A 22,483-nucleotide genomic window follows, 5' to 3' on the forward strand; every position below is an offset into this window, starting at 1 on the left:
ATTTACACATACATACTTTTTTCTCACCATTTCTTCATTTAACAGAGACATCTTGTAATTCAAAGATTTTTTAATGTTATACAAATGAATAAAAGCACAGTATATCAGTTTATCATTTTAATGACACAAGCACTTTTTCTTGTTTAATTTATAGGTAATTTAATAGCTAGCCTGTCTCATTCTAGAGCTGGTATTCCAGAAGCATTTATCACATTAGGAACAATCCAGCGACTCTGCTACCACTTGTACTCAGGAAGAGAAGAGGTAAAAACTAAACTAATTATAAAATTCAATATGCTAAAAATAATATAATTTGCCTCTCTCTCATAGTACAAAACAACTTCTCCTAGGGTTGTATTCTATAATATAGATCATGATACTAACTCAAAATTAGATGAACTGTCTGGTATCAGTCATATATGCCATCTACAATTCTGATTCCCACAAAAGTGCACATTTGTTTTAACTCTAAGACTTAAATAGATTCCAATTGTAAAAGTATAAAACAATTATAATTAAAGATTTAAAAATACCTATTCATATTACTCTGAATTACAAACCAAAAACTCTATGAATTAATAGTTATCTTAATGCTCAAAGGAAGATTCAATATACAAGTACATTGATGATACAGAAATTTGTAATTAAAACAAAAACTGGTTACTTAGCTAGGCATGGTGCTACACACCTATAATCTCAGGTATTCAGGAGACTGAGGCAGGAGGATTGAAAGTCTGAGGACAGCCTTGGCAACTTTGAGATCCTGTCTCAAGCTAAAAATATTAAAAAAAAAAAAAAGGGTGAGGATATAACTCAGCGATAGAGCACCTACCTAGCATGTGCAGTGCCCTGGTGTTACCAGATCTGGGCCACCAACTAAGGGCCCAGGTTTTTGGTCTCATCAGAAAAAGAATTCAAGGATGGATACAGAGGAGACTTATCAGAATGAGCTTAGTAATGCAAAGCAAATTGAAAGAAAAGTGAAAGTGCATTCTCTTGAGAAAGTGGGCAGGTTCAAGCAGGAGCAGCTGCCCTAAGGGTCCCTAAACCCTATGCTTTTATTGGTGTCAATGGGCATGGAGATGGTCATTCCTGTAAACTAGTTTATGTGTCACTAATTTCTGTAGACTGGGTTATGTGTCATTAATTCCTTTCACATTTAGCTGGGCGTTTGGGGCCTGTATGGTTAGACTGGGGCTTTTCCTTTCCTTCAGGCTGCAGGGGCTATAGGTCAACAAGACTGTGCTGTATGTCACAAGATGTTCCATTTATGTCAGCAGGCAAAGATGTAATATTTTATCGAGATCCAAGCCATCATTCTCAGCTATCAGTTTTTCTAACTCAAGCTCTAATCTAGGCCCAAGCCCTAATCACTGGGTTCAATCACAGTACCACAAACAACAAACAAAAAGCAACATATCCAGCCAACAAAAACTCTGGTTACTCTGTGCTCTCACAAAGACATTTGTACATTTGCAATGAGTGAAAGTGGAATCCATAGGGCAGTTCTCCTTATCTGCTAAGCAGAATTAGAGGGTGAAGTTGAGGCCAGAGCAATGCCACAGCAGCAGTTAGCTTCTGAGTATTCCTCTATTCTTTCCCTTTAAGGTCTAAAGCAGTTTTGCTCCAACATTAATGGTGTATAAGAATCATCTGAAGGGCCTGTTATACCATAGATTACTGGGCCCCATTTCCTGACTTCATGATCCAATGTATCTGAGCTAGGTCCCAGATTCTGCATTTCTAATAAGCTCCTATCAGCAAAAGCTGCTGGTGTAGAAACCACACATTGAGGACTGAACCATAAGTTCAAGGTGTGGAAGACATCTGAGCATACAGAACAGCTGATGCCAGGGTACCCAAGGGTAGCCTGCATGGGCCTGGTTTATGTTCATTTTGTGAAATTTGTTCATCTGCCAACTATCCAATTCCCTACCAAGTGCCCAGAAGTACATATGAACAACCTAATTATTTCTGAGTCACAGGCAACGGGTAGTTCCATCAAAGAAACTACTTTTTCAAGAGTCCTATAGCCTAATCCTTATGCTTCATTTCTTTGTTATTGTCAGTGGAAAACAATGCTTTCTTACTGTGGCTATTTTTAGTTTACTTTTCCCCCTATAGTCTCCTTCCTGGTTTCCTATGACAATCACTTGAGCAGTTTTGAAAAATTCTGAAGTACAAGCTGCACCCCAGAATAACTAAATGAGCTTCTAGAGTTAGAACCCAGTCATAATAATTGTCAAAGCCATCCAGGTGATTATAATGCACAGCCAAGGTTGAGATTCACTGCCTTAGTTTGAATACAAAGACTCTTATTCTGGTTGCACATTAAAATCACCTGTGTTCATTGAGTCTGCTTTAGTTGGTGGGCTTTTCTTTAAAAAAAAAATACTTGAGGTGATTCTAAAATGCAGTCAAGATTGTGAACACATGCTAGTCATTGTGGTACAGAATGGTACCAGAATTAGGAATGCTGAAGCAAGAGGATTGCAAGACCCAGACCATCCTGTGCTATATAGCAGAGACCTTGGTCTCAAAATATTTAACTAAATAAATAATTTTGGACAACTAGAAATCAGTGGCCGTTGATAGTCCTCTAAAAATATGATTTTTAAGCTTCCATGTATAGATTGCCATCTGTTTACGTATTTGTTGACATATCTACAGAGATTTTCCTATGAAGTAGCTAATTAGAGCCCAGAGATAAATAATTAAGAACAAAGCCCATTGCCCATTGATTAAAAATTGTTTCTTCTTTAGGTTCGAACAGCTTGTTCATGTGCTCTTGGCTACTTAACTTACAATGCAAATGCTTTCCGCATGCTGTTAAATGAATGTAGGAATAAACCTAATCAGTTCCTTCGTATAATAAATAATATCAACAGAGATGCAAAGATTAACCCAGCGTTTTTAAAGGCATTTCAAATGCAACAACTCGTGGGGCTTCCTTCTTTAAGGTATTGTACCTGTATTTGACATTGCAGTAGTGAAATTATTAATAAACCTTTTCCAAAAGTTTAAGGATGATCAGCCATGGAGGATAACCCTTAATGTAACTATATTCTCTGTACCATAGGATAAACGTCACTTTAAATGTCCATGCCAGCTGTCTTCTGCACTTTCTCTTATTATCATCATAGCCTTTACCTCAAGTTACATAGCAATGATACTGGTTTCTTTCAAAACCTAGTATTAAATGTGTTTTCCCCCATTTTAGCTTTTACATTACTCTGCCAAGAAAGAAAAGTCATTATTTGAAGCCTGGACACATATCTATGATAAGCCAGCTATAAAAGCTGGTGGTTTTATCTGAGGAGGCATCCCCATGCTTCCCAGCTGGGAAATGCAAAGTTTATTGCCATTGTGGCTGTGAAACTGAGTGGAAGCTTAACTGGTATTGAATTCCCTAACAGGTTTTTTTCTAGAAACAGGCAACTCGGACTCTTTTTCTTACTTTAGCAAAGTTATTTTGAAAAACACTTGAGAATTTCCTCTACCCTCCTGCTGTGAAGGCTCAGAGAAGAAAGTCATCACTACATTCACTTTCTAGATCATAACTGAATTCCTGAAGGTTGGAAACCCAATAGGGGTGGACAAAACTGCTGCCACCAGACTGGAACCGTATGTTAAATTTTCTGGAAAAGCAGCACTCAGGAATCCAAGCAGCTTAGGCTTTATGGCCTGAGTGGCCAGCTCTGGCGATATACTTTACAGCCATGAGGAACAACCAGCCTATCTGACCCACTGTGGTGGCCCTGATGGAGCCCTCAGTGATAGTAGAATCTACAGTGCACAGAACATCATTCAAGCCAAGTCCCAGAAACACTCCTGCTCTTGCCTACTGGTGCTTAGGAATGGCAAATCAGACCCACTGTGCCACAACAATGGCAGAAATGCCCAGGACGCAGACAATGTAGGAGTAGATAAGCAGAGCCTGTGGGGAGCAGTAGAAGGAAAAATATAGCCAGGAGACAAAGCTCCCCATCATCAGTAGAGTAATCCCTAAGTGGTCCAGATTGGGAAGTCTGAGAGACTTTCTCAGAATGACAACAGGTTGTGTGGAAGAGCCAGAAATTGAGGCTAAGCACTGCACCCAAAAAGAACATCCCCCAAACCACCCTCTCTTGTAGACGGTCCATGAAATTACATATTTGGTCTGAGCATAGTCAAAACCTTCAAAAAAGATAAAGGGCACAAAACCAAGTAGATGGGTCCAGATGTTGCCAGTTTCTGTGTGGATGAAGATGCTCTTTAAGCAAACCTGAAAAGAAGGCATAGGTGACTACCTATGTAGCAGGTAGTCATTGTCTTTCAGCCAGCCAGAAAGTATATCATTTGGGATTTCCCTCCAACACCTTCCCCAAACCTTATGCATAAACTTCTGCATCTCTCCATGGCATGGTGGGTCTGAAGGAGAATCATCAGTACCTGTATCTCCCCCTCTTCTTTCTGGGACACTGGGCATGTCTGCTCTTCAGCTTTGCATGGGTTGCCATTCACCCACTTGCCATTCATTTTCCAGCAGGAGTTCCAGTTCATCCAGTTCCATCATGCCAGTTCCCTGTGAATGGCAAAAGTCCCATTGCCTTGTGCCACCAGAGATGCTTTGAGGGAAGACATCTGGCTAGTACCTCAGTCTTCCAGGCTCAGGACAGAGCTCTCCCTGAGATGGTCTACATGTAAACCCATAGATTGCCCACCAGACTCCCCTCCAACCTCAAGGTGGGGACACTGCCATAGTTTGACCTGCTGAAGATGTGTCCCCTCCAATCCCAGGCATTCCTCTGATGTACCAATCACAGTAGCTCTCTTTAGGTCCCAATTTATTTTTGATGTAGGGTCTTATTATGTTGCCCAAGCTGGCCTTGAATTTACAATCCCCTGCCTCTGCCTCCCAAGTAGATGACAGTAGAGATACATGCCACCATGCCCAGTTCAAATCCTGTTTTAATTTCATCTCAGCACCAGAACTGCAGGTGCAGATAAGACTATAATCAAAATTGGGTGATCCTGTGTGGCCAAGATTATTTACATTTCAGAAGTTTTTTGGACACTGTTTAACTCCATGTCTGATCCAGGAAGCCTTCCCCCCACCCCTTTCAGTGGAACTGCGGTTGGAAGGGCTTTGAGCTTTGTCCTTGCAAAGCAGGTACTCCACTGCTTGAGCTGTACCCCCAGTCCATCCAGTCCATTTTAATCAGATTATTGTTGGAGATGGGGATTCATGAACTATTTTCCCAGGCTGGCTTCAACCCATGATCCTTTTGATCTCAGTCTCCAAGTAGCTAGGATTACTGACATGGAAGCCATTTTTGATTAGAGGTACATCTGAGACTTCTAAGCCAAGCAGATTCAACACTATGACATTAACTTCAAATGGGTCTTCTGGACATCTAACCCAAAGCTAGGAGAAACTTCTAGGATGGAAACAGCTAAATCAGACTTACTGGCTGGAGTTATGGTGAAGTTTGCCAGGCATTTGCTCAGATTTTGCCTCAATATTATAATTTCATCATAAACTCATCTCTGAAAAAGGGCAGAGGAAGAAATCTCTTTACAATGAGCATATCCCTTCTTTTGTAGATGTAGCTGAGTTGTAAATCTTCTCTCCAAGAAGTGGTATTCATATACAGAAAAGAGAACTACTCAAAATATATTAACTCTATGACACTAGAAGAGAATGGGATCCAATAGTAATTATGACTTATAAATCAATTTTAAGTACAGAGAAAGATAGTACATCTTTAGAGTCACTTTAATTCTTAGAAAAACTGAAAATCCAAAATTGATTGCCTAACATTATATAAGTCATGGAACCTAAATTTCAAATTGCCATAATTGACAATGTTAAATAATTTTTCTTGGTTCAAAAATGAATTTAGGATAAATAATATAAATGTAGTATTTTAGTCACTTCTACAGTTAGCATAAAGGGAAACTTTGTAGGAATTAGAAAATGTGCTCTTTTCTTAAATCTGCTTTGTTCAAGACACAGCTTAGGTGTTTCTTCTTCTGATCACTTCAAATAGATTTAATCTTTCAGCTGTTTGGAGTAAATAAGTGACCGAATGTAAAATACCTATAGGCATATACATGAACTGTACATGTATGCATGCTAGACCATTAGGCACTGAATATGGTATCCAGAATAAGCCTGCATGTTATTTCCTGATGTTTTTCTGGATGCACTATGTCCTATTTTATTATTTGACTAAAATGTTTTTCTTTTAGTCTAGAGAAGAATGGAGGACCATCCATACATCCAATCTTTAAAAAAGGTAACTAATTTGTCTTTTATTTCTGTAGTACCTTCTATTCCTGGCATTTTATAATTGTTTCATCTCTAAAAAATATGAAATGAGGTGACTCAAAAAAAGTTTAGCTGTACATTTCTTTTGTAATTCCTCATACCTAAAATACATTCCCATTTAAGTCCATGTTAATAATTTACTAATCACAGTAATATCACTTGCCAGAGATCCCTCTTTGATTATTCTCTAAGTACAGAAATGTTATTTAAAATAACATGTAAATATGACTTAAGTAGTGATCTTGCTATTGTTTTTTCATGAGCAACTTACCTGTCCATAATTTCTTATAGCAGAGACCCCATTTTTTCCATTAATACTTTATACAGTTTTGTACATAGTTTAGTAGATGACAGCTGAGTGGCCAAGGTCTGAGGAAATCAGAGTCTAGACCTTATTATCACTCATTCCTTTCTAGACATTCAGTAAAGAATGTAAATTACTTATTTATTTCAAGTATATGTTTATTCATCTACTAAGCATAGTGTAGGCCCAAATCAGTTTTACTTAGTATATTGTCCTAGAGTCAAAATCTAGCAAAGAACCATTCAGAAGTCAAGATCAGTTTGCTGGAGTTGGAAACAGAGAATAGGAAGAGGCAGTAAAAAGAAAGGAGGAACTTTATTTAGTCAGGGAGTATTTTTTTTTTTCCATTCAAAAGTCCGTGTTAATCATTTCTTTTATAGATAAGAAATAGGAAGCTAAGTATTTGGGAGGCTATATTTCTGAATATCACAGGAGAAAACTGTCTTTTTCTATAGCTCTTTCATGCAAGAGTAATTTACATTAAAGAATAAAGTCAGTCCTAGTCTTTCTTTGCTTTAATACTGGTTTCTAAACAATAATTTATACAGGCTTGTGGTTATGTAAGAAAGGACAACACAGTCAATTTCTGATAAAATTAGTTTTATTCAATGTCAAGTCTATCATTCTGTTAATGACCATTTTGATAAAGATAATGCTTTAATACTTTCTTTGGGTGTTAAAGTATCCTTTAATAATGTTTAAAGTAGTTAGCTTTTTATTTTTACTTTTTTGCAGTACTGGAGTTTGAACTCAGGGCCTGTGCCTTCCAGGTATTCATCCTATCACTTGAGCCACAATTCCAGCCCTTTGTTGCTTTAGTTATTCCTCATGTAGGGTCTTGCGTTTTTGCCTAGGTCCAAGCCTCACACTGCCATCCTCCTACTTATATGGCCTCACACGTGGTTGGGATTGCAGGTGCTCACCATTATGCCCAACTTCTTGGTTGAGATGGAGTCTCGGTAACTTTTTGCCTGGGCTTCCTGGACAGCAATCCTATTTAAGTTTCCCAAGTAGCTGAGATTAAAAGCATGAGCCATGACACTTGGCTTACTGTTTTGTTTTTTCCTTGGAGGTCCTGGGGTTTGAACTCAGGGCTTTGCACTTGCAAGGAAGGAACTCGAAAGCTTGAGCCAGGCTTCCAGCCCGGCATTTGTTCTTCCATCAGTTGGTAATAAAAAGTTGGCATAATAAAAAGCTGGTAAACAATATATTGGTCCCCACAAATTTTTTTCTTTCACATCTAAAATCTAGAAGCCACTAATATTTTCTTTTAGTGTGTTTTAGTTATGTACAGAAAATAGTAAATAATGAGACTATACCTATGGACCTTAGGCCTAAGACACATTTAACTGTCATTCTCTTAATTTTTTAGGGAAAGAGCACCGAAGAAAAGCAAAACCTAAAATTCAACCAAGAGATTCTTTGACTTTACTATCTCCTGTAACAAACTTTATGGGACTCTTTAAAACAACAAAAAAGACCAATGTTTCCCATAATATTTTTTCTTTTTCATCTGGCGTTTCACCAGATATCATAAATGTGTCAAGACCAAGAATAGTGTGTTTGAGCAATCTTGGGAAACATGAACTTAAAGCCAATCCAGAGCCAGCTGAAAGCTAATAAAAAGGCATTTTGGAATGAAAGGATTCATGAGCAATATTTTTTAAAACTTTCAGATATTTTAATTATGATGAAATACACATAACTGAGTAAACTATTTTGAATGGAAGTTCTTGATGTTGATACTGGACAGATGTCCTTAGCACTTTTATTGGAATTTACAATCAGGTCAGTTATTGTTTCAAAAAATAAGAATTTGTGACAGAATGCCTGCACTTAAACTTATGAATGGCACACACACACCCCAAGAATTAGAAAAATTTTCGAATTGGTATGCTTAATTAAAGAGGCTCGAGTCAAAGTAGCCCACATGTTAACATTCATTACAATGCCTTAAGATATTTAATGATAAATATTAAAATGTGTGAAATATATATTTAAAATATTTTACTTAAAAATAAAATCTGAAATCACTGCCTATCACATACACAGTATGGTAAAAACTATAGCTACCAGGTTAACCATTCTGCACACAGTGTCTTTGGCTTGTAACTGGAAAGGATGATAGTCTTTGTAGCTTAGAACCACATGATGTCTTTGCTCAAAGACATTTGAATAGGTCCAAGTTTTGGTGTATATCTGTTTCTCCTATTTTATAGTACAGACAGATGTGATACAACTGCAAACTAGGTTTCCATGGATTCTTCAAATCCCTCTTCCTCAGGCCTTTTCTCTATCTGCTTTGTTCAACTACCTCTATACAGTCCTAGGGTCTTGTTATAATCCATTCACTACCTGGGGTGCAGTGAACATCAAACAGATATATTAATTAGTGGTTATTTACCCAACATGCCTTAACACTACAATAATGGTGGTGATGATTAATGGTAGCTACATGTACATAGTGCTTTCATAGAGTCCAAAGCCTGTGTTCTTTTTTGTTTTTTTATTCATTTATTCACATGTGCATACATTGTTTGGGTCATTTCTCCCCCTGCCCCCTCTCCCACCCTCTCCCATCTTTCCCCCTCAGTTCCAGGCAGGTCCTATTCTGCCTTTATCACTAGTTTTGTTGAAGAAAAGAGACAAGCATAATAAGGAAGACAAAGTGGTTTTGCTAGTTGAGTTAAGGATAGCTATCCAGAAATATTCCTAGCATTGCAAAGCCTGTGCTCTTAACCATTGCAAAACTGCAAATTAAGAGAACTGGAATCTTTCATTTCAATTTTAAAATACGTTAATTGCTCTGAGTGGTAACTTGTTTCTTTTCTTTCTTTCTTTCTTTTTTTTTTTTTTTTTTTTGGTAGCTTAAAGCAACCAAAATTTATTCTCTTACAGTTCTGGAGACTAGCAATCTGAAATCAGGCTACACAGGAGGCTCTAGAGGAGAATCAAGATATTCCTTGGCTTGTATTCACATCACTCCAATCTTCACCTCCGATGTCACATTACCTCCTCTTTTTTGTCTTTTCTTCTGAGTCACAACTTTCTAATAGATAGACTAAAATACAGGAAATGCAAGAGGAAAAACAAAATGTTTTATATAGAAAGAAAAAAAATCAAATAACAAGAAACTGTCATTTACTCAGCACCAATAAGGATAAAAACTTATATTAATGGAAATATTAAGCATATGTAAATGTAAAACAAAAGCCTTTAGAGAATACCTTTTGAACTTTGAAACTGGCTTCATGTGGGCTGAAGATCATATTTTAAGATTATTTTCAGATTGAGAATCAGGGATTCTTTGTATTCAGTCACAGGTATTTCCACAGTATTTTGGCCAAACCAGACAATTCTACCAGTAATACAAAATACTTCTTCTGAAGGACAGCTCGCCCCTCAAAGATTTTTATTACCCCATTTTTTCATTTAAAAATATGCATTAAAAAATCTCAAGAAATACATGGTTTCAATAATTTGCCTGCCTCTTAGCTGTAGTATACTGTAGTATATAATTTTTGGCACATAGGCTTGCCAAAATAGTGTTCAATATTTTCCCCTTACTTTTTCTTTTCCCTTCCTTTTCCTGCCTTCCTTATAGCCCCCTTTCTCCCTCCCTCCCTTATGGCTAAGTGCTAAAAGGCCTAAAGATATAGAAGGCTTCCAGAATTTGCTTATTTATCTGCAATTTCTTGAATATTATGAGCTTAATTCTGTCATCTTTGATTTTTTACTGAGCAATTTTTACTTAGAAATTTTCAAAACACAGATTATGGTAAATTTTCCCCTGTAATTTACTTACTCTGATTATAACAGCCACAGGAAACAATTATACTTGTCTCTGAGTTTTGAATGACAGATACAGAATGCAAATGAAAATGTAAAATGTGAATCACAAACTGTTTCTTCTAAATATTTCTTAACCAATTCTATCACACATATATAGTAATTTAAAACTTTTTTTTTTTGGCAGTACTGGAGGTTTGAACTCAGGGCCTCACACTTGCTAGACAGGTGACCTACCACTTGGTCACTCTGCTAGTCCCCAAACTTATACAGGAATTTAATATCAAAGCGTGCAAAGCTATTCTAAGAATTAACTATTTCCACAAGTTTCCTTATCTGTAGTTTTCTATTTCTAGGATAAAATAGATGACCATAATTCTAAAAAAAGAATTACTTATGGAACTTCCTGAGAAGAAAGTCACCTTAAAGCAGGGTTAAAATAAGAAGACTTTCCATTTAAAATTTTTATCTAGTTTCTCAATAGCACATTGATTAGAATACTAACAATCTGGGTCTAGTATAGATGATGTCATAAAAACCTTTACTTGGCTGGGTGCCAGTGGCTCATGTCTATAATCCTAGCTACTCAGGAGGCAGAGATCAGGAGGATCAGAATTCGAAGCCAGCATGGGCAAACAGTTCATGAGATCGACCCTATCTTGAAAATACCTAACACAAAAGGGGTAGTGGTCAAGGTGTAGGCCCTGAGTTCAAGTCCCAGAACTGTATAAATAAATAACATAAAAAAATAAAAACCTTTATTGGTAAAATCTTCCAAAGGACATTAAACAGTGAGTAGCACTGTCTTTAAGGTCAAGAGACAGTATGATTAGTTCTTTTAGGCAGAAAAAAATCATACTCATGATATCTACAGTACAAAGTTTTAGATTCAAAGAAAATTATCCAAAAATAAATAAATCGTTTTCATCTCATTTATTTTGAGAGTAAATACAATTTCTAAAATAATGAATTTGAATGTATTTGGTCAGCTAGAGTACCATGCATATTGTGAGATAACTTGAATGTCAAATTTTTTAAAATCTCAAATTAGATGGATTTTTCAAAACATATAGTCATAGTCCAAAGACCATATCTAATAACTTATTTGTATAACTAGTAATACGTATTGCTGGTCAACTTTTGTCTTAACTTGGAATTCTCTGATTAGACATAACTGACCTGGCTACCTTTTAAAACTGCTCTCTCATTAAAGTAGTTAGGCTCATGTTTCACTAGAAATCAAAAAACCTTTCTACTACCCTGATTTGAGAAAGAAGGGAAAAGATCTAGGCTGCACATGGGGCAAGGATTCAAAATAATCACTGTTTCTTCCGAAGTTTCTCTTTCTACCTGCCAACATCAGTACATTCTTTCCCCACAAGATATTTTACTTGGATTTTTGATAAAGAAAAAAGCTATGCTCCCTTGGAAGACTATAATGTATTATTATTGTTTCTCAAAAGAGCAGACATAAGAAAAGGAATAACAAAAGAATTTTTAAAAATTACTTTTATAAGTGTATATTAATTGAACAAAGTGAGGGGTTTATTGTATTTCCATGCATGCACTTTGATCATATTCATCCCCTCTAATACTCTTTCTTTCCCCCTTTTTCTTAACCCCCTTTAAGACTTCCTGCACAATTTTTAAATAGTTGTCGTTACAACCTTTTCATATGCACATACTATGTATTCATATATAGTATGTGCACGCTATGCGCATATTTTCATATGCACATACTATGTATTCATATATAGTATGTGCACACTATGCGCATATTTTCATATGCACATACAATGTATTCATATATAGTATGTGCACACTATGCGCATATTTTCATATGCACATACAATGTATTCATATATAGTATGTGCACACTATGCGCATATTTTCATATGCACATACAATGTATTCATATATAGTATGTGCACACTATGCGCATATTTTCATATGCACATACAATGTATTCATATATAGTATGTACACACTATGCGCATATTTTCATATGCACATACAATGTATTCAATAATACTCTTTCCCTCTCCCTCTTCTTCCACTCCTACCCCCACAAGCTCCCCCATCAACAGTTCCCCCAAAAGAAAGGTCTGATGACTAATTAACATATTTTTCAATTTGATACACAAAACATTAAAAATTTTAATGCTGAAATACTACCTTTAGAGACTTTTTGGAAAGCAAACATCATATCTTCATTTTTAATCGTGGTACTTTTATGGCTGCTTCTCCAACTTCTTTCGATATATCTACTCCAAGAGGACATCTGCATCATAATCAGACAAGTCATATTATCTCAGATACTTGCTTCATAGTCCATCACTAGCTCTAAATACACTATCTGTTTTAGAGTTCTGACAGTGTAAATAATGTATAATTAAGTAATATGTAATTCATTATATGTGTTAATGGTTCCTACATAAATACAAATATAGTGCAATATCAAATATCAAATTAGGATAATAAAAACCATCTCAATAAGAAATTTAAATTTTGAGATGTTTCTGAAAGAGGGTTCTATTGCTCTCAAGTAATGTAAATTCCCAGGTTAAAAACTTAAAATGAGAGCTAGGATGTAATGTCGCTCAGCAGGAGAGCACTTGTCTAAGCATGAATAAGACCCTGGCTTTGATCCCTAACAACTACAATAGCAATACATACACACGTACACCCTTAAAATGAAACAAAAATAATGAAAGATGTTTTATAATTTTTAATACAGCTAAAATGTGAAAAAAAATTTATCGCATAGTTTAGGTTTCTATGAATTCTTCTCTGAGGTTTCAAAAGCTTGTCTTGTTTCAACATTCCTTTGCCACTTTTAGCTCCTACCCTCTTTATCTCTTCATCTTCAGCAAAAAATGTTGGCTATAGATTTCTGCTTTTCTAGATGTTCAAAATGAGACTTTGTCCTGAGCCTAACCTGGAATAAGTCATCATCTTCAGCCTCAAGACTGCCACAGAGGGTACAATTGGACCAGTGGATACCATCTAATTGAGGCCAGGCTGTCAACCTAAGGGATTTTTTCCAACTCTGTTCATTCACAATCAGCATTAATAGTTTGTGGTTCATACAGCATACATATTTCTGACAAGTTTAAAAATATTAGATGAACCAATGCTCAAAATTGAATATCAGATTATGAAACATTAATTGTTCTTTACTATTTCAGAATTAACATAGAGCAGAACTCGAAAGCAAATTTATAAGCAGTGCTACTACTGCAACTTACGATTTAAGAACGGTAATGAATTACCTTTTGGCCACTTCCCAGCTTCCCCTGCAAGCGCACAATCATAACCCAAACTCACATCTGAATGCTTTCTGAATTTTTCCTTATGTTCTCTAGCATATCAGCTTGTCCCGAGACCCACTTGACATTGCAAATGTCACTTCTAGTTCCAAATAAAGGAATGCATCACCTCTCCCTCCCCACGGCCTACTTCTAACTAACATAATCTGTCAAAATTTTTATAATTTGTTCCTATAGCAAAAATATTTCTTAATTATTTCTCCAAAGTATTACTTGGCTAGTTTCATGGCAAAAAATAACGTAATAATGTACCAACAGAAAGTCAATGAAAACTTCATATATCAAAGTAAAATCCAGGCTTTGGCTTTTATAATGTAACTTGTATATAAACATTATAAAGGGTACCACATACTTTGGTTCATAGCGGATGCCTTCTACATCATGTAAAATGCCCAAGCCAGCACGTAATCTTTCAATACCATTCCTAAATAAAAATTAATAAAATAAAATCAGTAGCCCCAAGATTTAAAGAAAGAAGATTTAGTATGGTAAAATGTCATTACTATTTACATGGTTATGAGTGAGGCACCTATGTCCCGTGGCTTACCATGCAATCATAATGCCATTATCAGTGCACAGTTTGGGAGGAGGACATAACAAAGTGCATTGTGTTGCATCTGCTACAATTTCCAGAGCTCTTCGGATATACAAGTTACTTGCAACACCTCCAGATACAACCTGAATTGAAAGGACCAAAATTAACAACTATTAGAAATGGATATGAGCCAACTAAACCTGAGGAAAGTACCAGTTGTTTACAATGAGAAACTCTTTCTCTCTCTAGGTTAGGTAATGTGCAAGTACAGTAATTGGTATAATAAAAGTATGGAGATGGAAAAAATCACTAGCAATTTTAATATCAGTATATAATCACTACCAGCATTTTTGTACATTTCAACCATTTTCCTAACTATTTATGTAATATAGTTGCAATCACAGTACACAAATATTTTAGACCCTGCACTTTTTTACATTTAAGCATATTTTTTCTCATTGTACTACATAACTTAAAAAAAAATAATCTTTTGGCTGGTGGAGTGGCTTAAACGTTAGAGCACCTGCCTAGTGTGAGGCCCCAAGTTCAAGCCCCAGTACTGCCAAAAGAAACTCCCAAAACAACCCCCCGACAAAACAAGTATTATCTTTAAAATTCATTTAGTATTCCATTTTGCAAATTACTATCATTTAAACATTTTCTACTTTATTATTTTCAGAAGAGTAAGTTTTAATATATATTAAATAGATTATCAAGACTTATAAGCACATTTAAAGGGATTTCAATGAAAGGATAGGGAATACCAGCTTACTTCTCTAAAAACGACAGCAATTTTTGCATTTAGTTTATGTAAACCTTCTTTCAAGTTCAAAGAGAAGATGTGGCCCTGGATTTTTTTTATCACAAAGGCTATACAGATGTCTCATAAAGTTACCAAATCTGTACTAGAAATGGTTGTTAGTAAGCTTTTTCTATGCTGCATAATTTCACACTGTTAGGGCCAGAATATTCACCCTAAACACAAGGTCAATTAAATTCTTGGGAAAAAAGTAATATACTGTAAAGTATACTATTACTAGAAGGGCAGATGACAAAACTTACTAGTACTGCATTACTTTGACATAACAAGTCTCTCTGCTTGCAAAACAGAATAGCACGATGTGTTCTTTTTGCAACATGGCATGCTGTTGTGTGCTGTACTGCAGCAGCAATGTCTGCAGCTGAAGACAGGATTTGTCCCTTCTCAATACCTATAGAAATGAGCAGGTACTTTTAGGTACAGTCCAAGAATATTTGTCCAACTTTACTAAGTAGGAACATTCCTTTCTCTTGAAATAAAAAACTTACTAAGGTTTTTAAAAAATATACCTTCCTCTTTTTCCTTTTGTGTTATTATTTTATCAATAACATGTTGAAGTCCAGAAAAAGAAAAATCACAATTCTTAGCATGTTGCATGGGTGGACTAATATCAAAATGAAATCTATTTCCTTGTTTGGCCAAATGTTCTATAGCCTTCCCACCACTCATGGCGGAGCACTCAGGATGTCTGATTAAAGAAAGCCTTCTTGCCACCTATTAAAACAAAAAACATATTAAATATTAAAAATACTTAATGGGACAGAAAGTATACATTTTGAAAGCAAAAGATGCAAGCAGAGGAAATGAACTGAAACATTACTTTAAAAACCCTGAATGAATAAAATGTACTAGGGCTGGGAGTGGTGGTGCATGCCTTTAATCTCTGCTACTTGGAAGGTGGAGACTGGGACAATCGGTTCAAGTCCAGCTCAGGCGAAAGATCAAGACACCATCTCAACAAAAAAGCAGTGCACAATGGTGCACACCTGTAACTGCAGCTATGTGAGAGGCATAGGAAGGAGGATCACTATCTGAGGCCAGTCCAGGCAAAAATGTAAGATCCTACCTAAAAAATGTGATAAAAGCAAAAATGGTTGGAGGTATGGCTCAAGTGGTAAAGCACTTGCCTAGCAAGCACTACCATGTACCAAAAAACCACCAAAACCACAAGTACCACCAAAAAATATATATATATATATGCCATACTTTGATAAATACGAACTATAGCTGATTTCAAGAAAGCAGATAATCCTATTCTTTATAACAACCTGATCAATAGTGGCCAATCACTGTCCCCATAGTTTTAAACTGGGGTTAGAAAATAAGATTGATGTTGACAATGATGAACTTCAAAAATAAGAACCTGCCCTACTCTTTGTTCCCATCATTTCAGTAGTTGGCAGTGTGTTTCTTTAAATAAGTGTCAGTTCAGGTGGCTCTGTAGTACTCTAAACAAGAAAATCTATGAGTGTGGTATCAGCAATAGTGCAATTTAGTCATAGAATTTGTATATCTTACTGTCATGTTAATCTTTATGTACATCTTGTCATTCTAATTTTTATGTATCCTTTCATATTTTGTAGTACACAACAATTTACAAAGCATTTTGACTAAATATATAACTGCAGTTGCAAATTATTTGAACAAAGCTTTAAGTGTAGCTGTAAAACTCTTATCATCTTATTACAATGGGTAAGAAAGAATTACAAAGTTATGTACTAGTCTTTTTTTGGTTTGTTTTTTGAGACAAGGTCAGGATGGCCTTGAACTTGTGGTCCTCCTACCTCAGCCTCCTAAGTGCTGGGACTATTGGCATCTGCTATCACATACGGCCTTTATGTACTACTTTTTCTTACTATTCATAACTTTTTTCAGCCTAATAAAATTATCACTGAGAACTACTTAGAGGAATGGCAGTAGCACATCTGTTTCTATTTAATTGAAACAGATGACATAACAAAAAGAATGGAGAAATTAAGTAATTACCTTGTCAAGCATGTCACCTGGTGCTATGTCCAAAGACTTTCCAAGAAGCAGAAAATCTGAAACTCCTCGGGCTAATGCCAGTAGGCAGTGACCTCCAGAAATCAAAAGAACTAAAAAGGGAAATTCTACTTTATTGGTCAACCTAATAGTAAGTGCATGGGCCTCCATGTGATGAATGGGAATGAAAGGCTTTTTTAACTGGTTTACCAGCTGCAAGCTAAATGATAAGCCTACTCCCAGGCTTAATGCAAGTCCTGGCTTTACGGTAGTTGCAACTGCTGAGAGTTCCCTTGGAGAAATTCTACCGGCAGAAAGAGATTCTTGTACAATTCGCTGAATATTTTCTCTGTGAAGCTGCTGAGCTACTGGAGGAATAATCCCACCTGTTCTGGAAGGAACAACAAGACAGGTTTTTAGTTTGGTTTTTTTTTAGGTAATTTTAGTATTTTTAAAAATGAGGACAAATGATAATATGTTGTAGCTGGTGGGAGGGCCATATGAATCATTACATAGCTGAAAATAGTAAGTCAAGTATGTTTACACTGTGTGCTTTATAATGCTACACACTGTGATAAGAACTCAGTATAGAGTGATTAAGGGGATAACTTTCCTGATTCTTCAAACTTGTGAACAAAACTACAAGAACTTGTTTGTTAATGAATGAATCCACCAGTCTTGTAAAGCATTCTAAAGGAGTTATGAACAAGGAAAGCACAGGATAAAATTACATTTTAAGGAAACTGATCTCCTTTAACATAGAGATTTTTAAACAGATTATTATGAAAAACATTGTGTAAAGTGACTGTATCTTAAACTGGGTGATTGTGGGAATGAAAGGAAAGGGACAAAGAGCCTTGAAAACTGTAATAGCTAATTGGAATATGAGAGCATGGAGGACTGAGGCATCAAAGATGACTCAGATATTCAGCTGGGGTGACTGAGGTAAAAGAAATAATAACAGTGAGAAATATGAAGACAGTTTTGTGAAGAAGGTAAGTTTATTTTTAAATACATACCTGGTCATACCAGGACAGTAAATAGGTTGGAATCCCAAAATAAAGTTTGGAAATCACAGCTCAGAGTTGGTAACTGAGATTTTTGGTCCATGTAATACAGTGGATGGTCACTCCAAATGTCAAAAGTAAAGAATTAAAAGGGAAATTTGCTAGCAACAAATATGGTAGCATGTGACTGATTTATAATCTGAGAGGCAATGCAGTAAAATACACAATCTGCAGAATACACCTCTAGTCTCAAAAAAAACCATCTTTGAATATGTGATGTTGCAAGATTTGCTATTTTCTTTCTTCCCTATTGGGACCTACATAGAACAATGGAACATTCAATAAATATTTACTTAATAGTTAAAAAAATACAATTTCAGGCAATGAGGGGAAATAATCTCTTACATCATGTCCAATTGTAACTTAATTTTTTTATTATTTTCAGGGATACTTTTTCTCTATTATTCATCTCTGTCAGTGGTGATCACCCCAGAATCATTTGAGTTTCAAGGTTCACCTTCACCTTTCCCTCACTCTCCACATTAAGTCTAATACTACTGCACCACCAAGTTTAAAAAGCCCTCCAATCCATTCAACAGTCTTTGAATTGCGCTTTCCTAGCTATGCCCTCTGATCCTTGGAGACTATCTCATATTGTGATGCCAGAGAATATTATAAAGTACACATTATTAAGGGACCCTGTAACTTTCCTACTCAAATCTTTACTTTCTGGAAATCTGGAAGAGTTTAAAATTCAAATCCTCTTCCTCACACTCATTTGTCACTTCTCTCTTGTGTTTCTCTTCTCCTTTTTGTGCCTCTTCTGTGTATTTTATCTTCCACAGGTAATTCTAAGTACTTTGAACAAGAACTAATAATGAGAAAATGGTCTCTTGTCATATTATAATTTGCATAAAGTATGGAGTATGGAAAATTAGGGAGGGAAGCTAATAGACAGCGTGAAAACAATTAGGTTCAAGGCTATCGCCAAGATCCAGGCAAGAGAAATAAGGGATGGAACTAAGTTGGTAAGAAGGGAGAGAAAAGTTTCAAGAAATATTTGGGAGCTGAATTTCCTATGAATGGATGACTGGCTTGGATGTGGAGTGGTGAGGGAGAAGTGAAGGATGTCATTCAGGTCCCTGGTTTGGAAGAAGGGTTTGTCCTATCAAGCAACACTCTTGTTATCATACTTGTACATTGTTTTGCAATGATTTGTTTGCTGTCTGCTTCTTGATAGCTGTACTGGAAGTACAATGCTACTAATAGCTACATTTTATAGACCCCTTACTATTTGTCAAGAACTGTGCCAAATACTTTAAGAATTCAAATTAAAAAAAGAATTTATATTCAATTTTCAAAATATAAGTTAGTTTCCACTATTAGTCATTTTATTGATAAGGAAATTGGGGCATGGAAAATCGTGCATGGTCCCAATGCTACTAAGTGGCTGAACCAGAATATGAAACTACACATTAACCCACTTTATATAGTGGGTTGCTTAGAGGCAAAGACCATATAATGCATTCACATTTGTACCCAGTGTCTTAGGCATTACTTGGCAATTTTAAATTTCCTTTTTTCTTTTCTTTTTTTTTTTTGGTGGTACTGGAGTTTGAACTCAGGACCAGGCACATTACCATTTGAGCCACCGCCAGCCCTTTTTGCTTTAGCTATTTTTTAGGCAGGGTCTTGCATTTTTGCCTGGGGCCAGCCTCAGATCACCATCCTCCTACTGAAAGCTTCCCATGTAGCTTGGGTTCACAGGCACATATCACCCATGCCTGATTTATTGAGATGGGGTCTAGCTTTTTGCCCAGACTGGCCTCCATCTGTGATTCTCCCAATCTCTACCTCCTAAGTAAGTCACCATGCCCAGCTTCTCTTGAAAATTCTGATGATTGAATGACACAGGTTCTGAATTCCTGAGTCACAATAATTGGCTAGAGCTGAGCAGTGACCGCCAGATATTCTGCACTTTTATATGTAGTCCATTTATTTATGTAATCTGGTGATTTTCTTAAACACCTGAGTTTAAAACTCTACACCATTCTAAGCTTTAATATAACAGTGCGGTACTATTTACCTAAGTATCTACAAAATTATAGGCATAAATGTGATTAGTATTTTTTTCCCAGTGGTTTTAAACACAGGCTGAAGGTCAGGTCATACTATTCTAGGATTTCAATTGAAATTCATAAAACATACAGGTGGAAAAAAGAAGACAAGGCATTATTGAGGGAAAATCACTGATAAATATTAGAGCTGGGATTGAGCTTAGTCTTTTTTGGTAACAAGATTAGCAAAGGTTGGGATCTTACTGTGGAAAGCTCTAAAAGCCAGAATGAGGTGTTTGAGGTTTTCTATAGCAGTTGTTAAGAGGCTTTTATACAAAGAAATAATATTATAGCTCTAAAATTTTATGTCTATACATGATAAATACAAAAGAATGGTTTCATTTTACTTTTTCAAAAAGAGATGAGAATGACTAAGTAATACCTACTTACTTTAAATGAACTTCAGTTTGGGAATGTATTGCTTCTCCCAACACATTTCCAGCTTCATCCACCACAGCAGCTGCTGTATCATCACAGCTGGTTTCAATTCCCAATACTAGTTTATGAAGAAATCGTGTTCCAGGATGAAAAGTAAAACTTCTTAAAACTCCATAAAGGTTCCCTTTTGATGGTATAGAAAAGACCCCTGCTGTCTTATTCAGTATTGGCATACTTACTACTCTATAGATGATTTCTGGAAAAGAATTATAGAAACAAACCTATTACTTGGAATTGACATTAGCAATTAACTCATTCACTTAAAACAAAAAAATGAATGCTTATTTTTTTATATATAGTTTTATCAAATTATAGGAAAGTTTGTAAAGGTTACCAATATTTTATAAAGGCCCGAGAAGGCAGTCAATGTAAACATCAGTATGGAATATAAGGCTTCTCAAGAGGGAAAGGAGAAGTTAGATACATTTTTTAGAACTGCACAAGCATCCCTAATCCAAAAATCTGAAATTCTAAAGACCTTAAAACTTTCTCAGCACTGACATGACGCCACAAGTGGGTAATTCCACATCTAACCTACCATGACTTGTCAGTGGAAACACAAACACACTAAAATGTTTATATAAAATTACCTTCTGGTTATGACTATAAGGTGTATATGGAATGTATATGAATTTGTTCTTAGACGTGGATTTAATCCCCAAGATATCTCATAAATATGCCAATATTCCAAAATAAAAAATAACTGAAATCTGAAACATTCTGGTCCAAACATTTTGGATAAGCGATGCTCAACCTTCACTGTTATTTTCATGCTGCTGTGAACAAACTATTCCTTATTCTTTATATAACAGCCAATATTACAGTACAATAGTTGCATGGATAGTGCTCTCAAAGTGCTTTTTTGATAGCTAACATTTACACAAGTTTTTTTTTTAAATCAAACAAAGACAAATGGAAAAATAATTGCAACTTATTTCCTGAAAACATTTTTCATAATAAAATGTAACCATTTGGTCCCCAAACAAGAGTTTATTTAAAATGCACAAAAACAAAGATACAGTCTTCTAGCTTAGAAACAATAGGCTCACAAGTTCATCCTAGAAGGAACACATCTCAACTCACCACTGCAACCTAACATCAACTTTAGCCTTAATAAATCTTTGGAATTAAATCTCCACTTTTTGTCTCAGGCTTAACATCGCAAGTTTGGTTTTTTTTTTTTCTCTCTAAACTTTTTCCCAAAATAATACCATTCTATCTCAGTAAAGCAACCTGTTTTCACCTTCCCTCACCATTCGAATGGACAACACCGGCGCGGGCCGGCGATGTAGCTCTGTGACAAAGCGTTTGCATTGAGCCCTGGGTTCGATTTCCCAGCACTGAAAAAACAAACAACTGCGAATAATACCAGGACTGGGAATGGGAAAGAGGACATCCAGGGATTAGGGATGAGCGACCTATTCGCAGAGGGCCGTCTCGAGGAGTGAAGCTCACAAAGACTAAGGAATTAGATTCACAGTAACTCCTGCCTTTTAAGGCCTACGGCGAGAAGCGCTTCCCTTTCCGGTCAAGAACGCTCTAGTGAACCAGGTGACCTGGACAGCGTCTCCCGGAGCTTTAGGAAAGCGAGGGCCTCAGAGTGGAGCCGCTTTTCCAGATGCGCAAGAGGTGAGCAATCCCACCCACCTTCCTGGAGAACCGTAGCTCGCCTCTCCTCTACCTAGCTTGCTTCCCCTTCTCGGGCACAGCGACGCCGAACCTGGCGCCCGGAAGTGATGTCATCAGAGCCGTGCCTGAGTTTCTTCCGCCAGCCTTGGTTGGTGAGCCTTAGGGCGCACCTGTAGTAAAGGAAAACTTATAGGCAGTTTTCGTCGGCGACGCTCTCTG

At 36.3% G+C, this 22,483-nt stretch overlaps 3 protein-coding genes and 1 pseudogene across 7 annotated transcripts in view; 2 read left to right on the forward strand and 2 right to left on the reverse strand.

Moving 5' to 3' along the window:
- Window positions 1-8,371, forward strand: part of Ankar (ankyrin and armadillo repeat containing) — a 62,778-nt gene extending 54,407 nt beyond the window's left edge. The window contains exons 20-23 of the mRNA XM_074071269.1: window positions 155-264; window positions 2,764-2,960; window positions 6,235-6,281; window positions 7,990-8,371. Coding sequence (XP_073927370.1) covers window positions 155-264; window positions 2,764-2,960; window positions 6,235-6,281; window positions 7,990-8,237 — 602 coding nt within the window. The 3' untranslated portion in view covers window positions 8,238-8,371. The remainder of the gene's footprint in view (window positions 1-154; window positions 265-2,763; window positions 2,961-6,234; window positions 6,282-7,989) is intronic.
- Window positions 2,685-9,291, reverse strand: LOC141422608 (adiponectin receptor protein 1 pseudogene; annotated as a pseudogene).
- A 144-nt stretch (window positions 9,292-9,435) lies between these two features.
- Window positions 9,436-22,483, reverse strand: Osgepl1 (O-sialoglycoprotein endopeptidase like 1). Of its 5 annotated transcripts, none has more exons than XR_012447303.1 (9): window positions 21,889-22,008; window positions 20,588-20,831; window positions 17,077-17,464; window positions 15,600-15,804; window positions 15,333-15,481; window positions 14,283-14,413; window positions 12,582-12,687; window positions 10,423-10,461; window positions 9,436-9,678 (listed from the first exon to the last, which is right to left on the reverse strand). XR_012447303.1 is itself a non-coding variant. In XM_074071267.1 (9 exons), the coding sequence occupies exons 3-8, from the start codon at window positions 17,242-17,244 to the stop codon at window positions 12,609-12,611; spliced, it is 804 nt and encodes a 267-aa protein (XP_073927368.1). In that variant the 5' UTR covers window positions 17,245-17,464; window positions 20,584-20,831; window positions 22,283-22,483; the 3' UTR covers window positions 9,436-9,678; window positions 12,582-12,608. The 5 variants fall into 5 exon arrangements, 3 of the variants coding, with proteins under 3 accessions (XP_073927368.1, XP_073927366.1, XP_073927367.1); XM_074071267.1 differs by lacking the exons at window positions 10,423-10,461; window positions 21,889-22,008 and adding exons at window positions 14,088-14,159; window positions 22,283-22,483 and having other exon boundaries at window positions 20,584-20,831; XM_074071265.1 differs by lacking the exon at window positions 10,423-10,461 and adding an exon at window positions 14,088-14,159 and having other exon boundaries at window positions 21,889-22,005.
- Pms1 (PMS1 homolog 1, mismatch repair system component) overlaps window positions 22,244-22,483 on the forward strand; it is a 108,318-nt gene continuing 108,078 nt past the window's right edge. Inside the window, exon 1 of the mRNA XM_074071261.1 lies at window positions 22,244-22,264. The gene's annotated coding sequence lies outside the window, so the exon portion shown is untranslated. The remainder of the gene's footprint in view (window positions 22,265-22,483) is intronic.

The sequence above is a fragment of the Castor canadensis genome, chromosome 4 (assembly GCF_047511655.1).
Source record: "Castor canadensis chromosome 4, mCasCan1.hap1v2, whole genome shotgun sequence".
Taxonomy (NCBI): domain Eukaryota; kingdom Metazoa; phylum Chordata; class Mammalia; order Rodentia; family Castoridae; genus Castor; species Castor canadensis.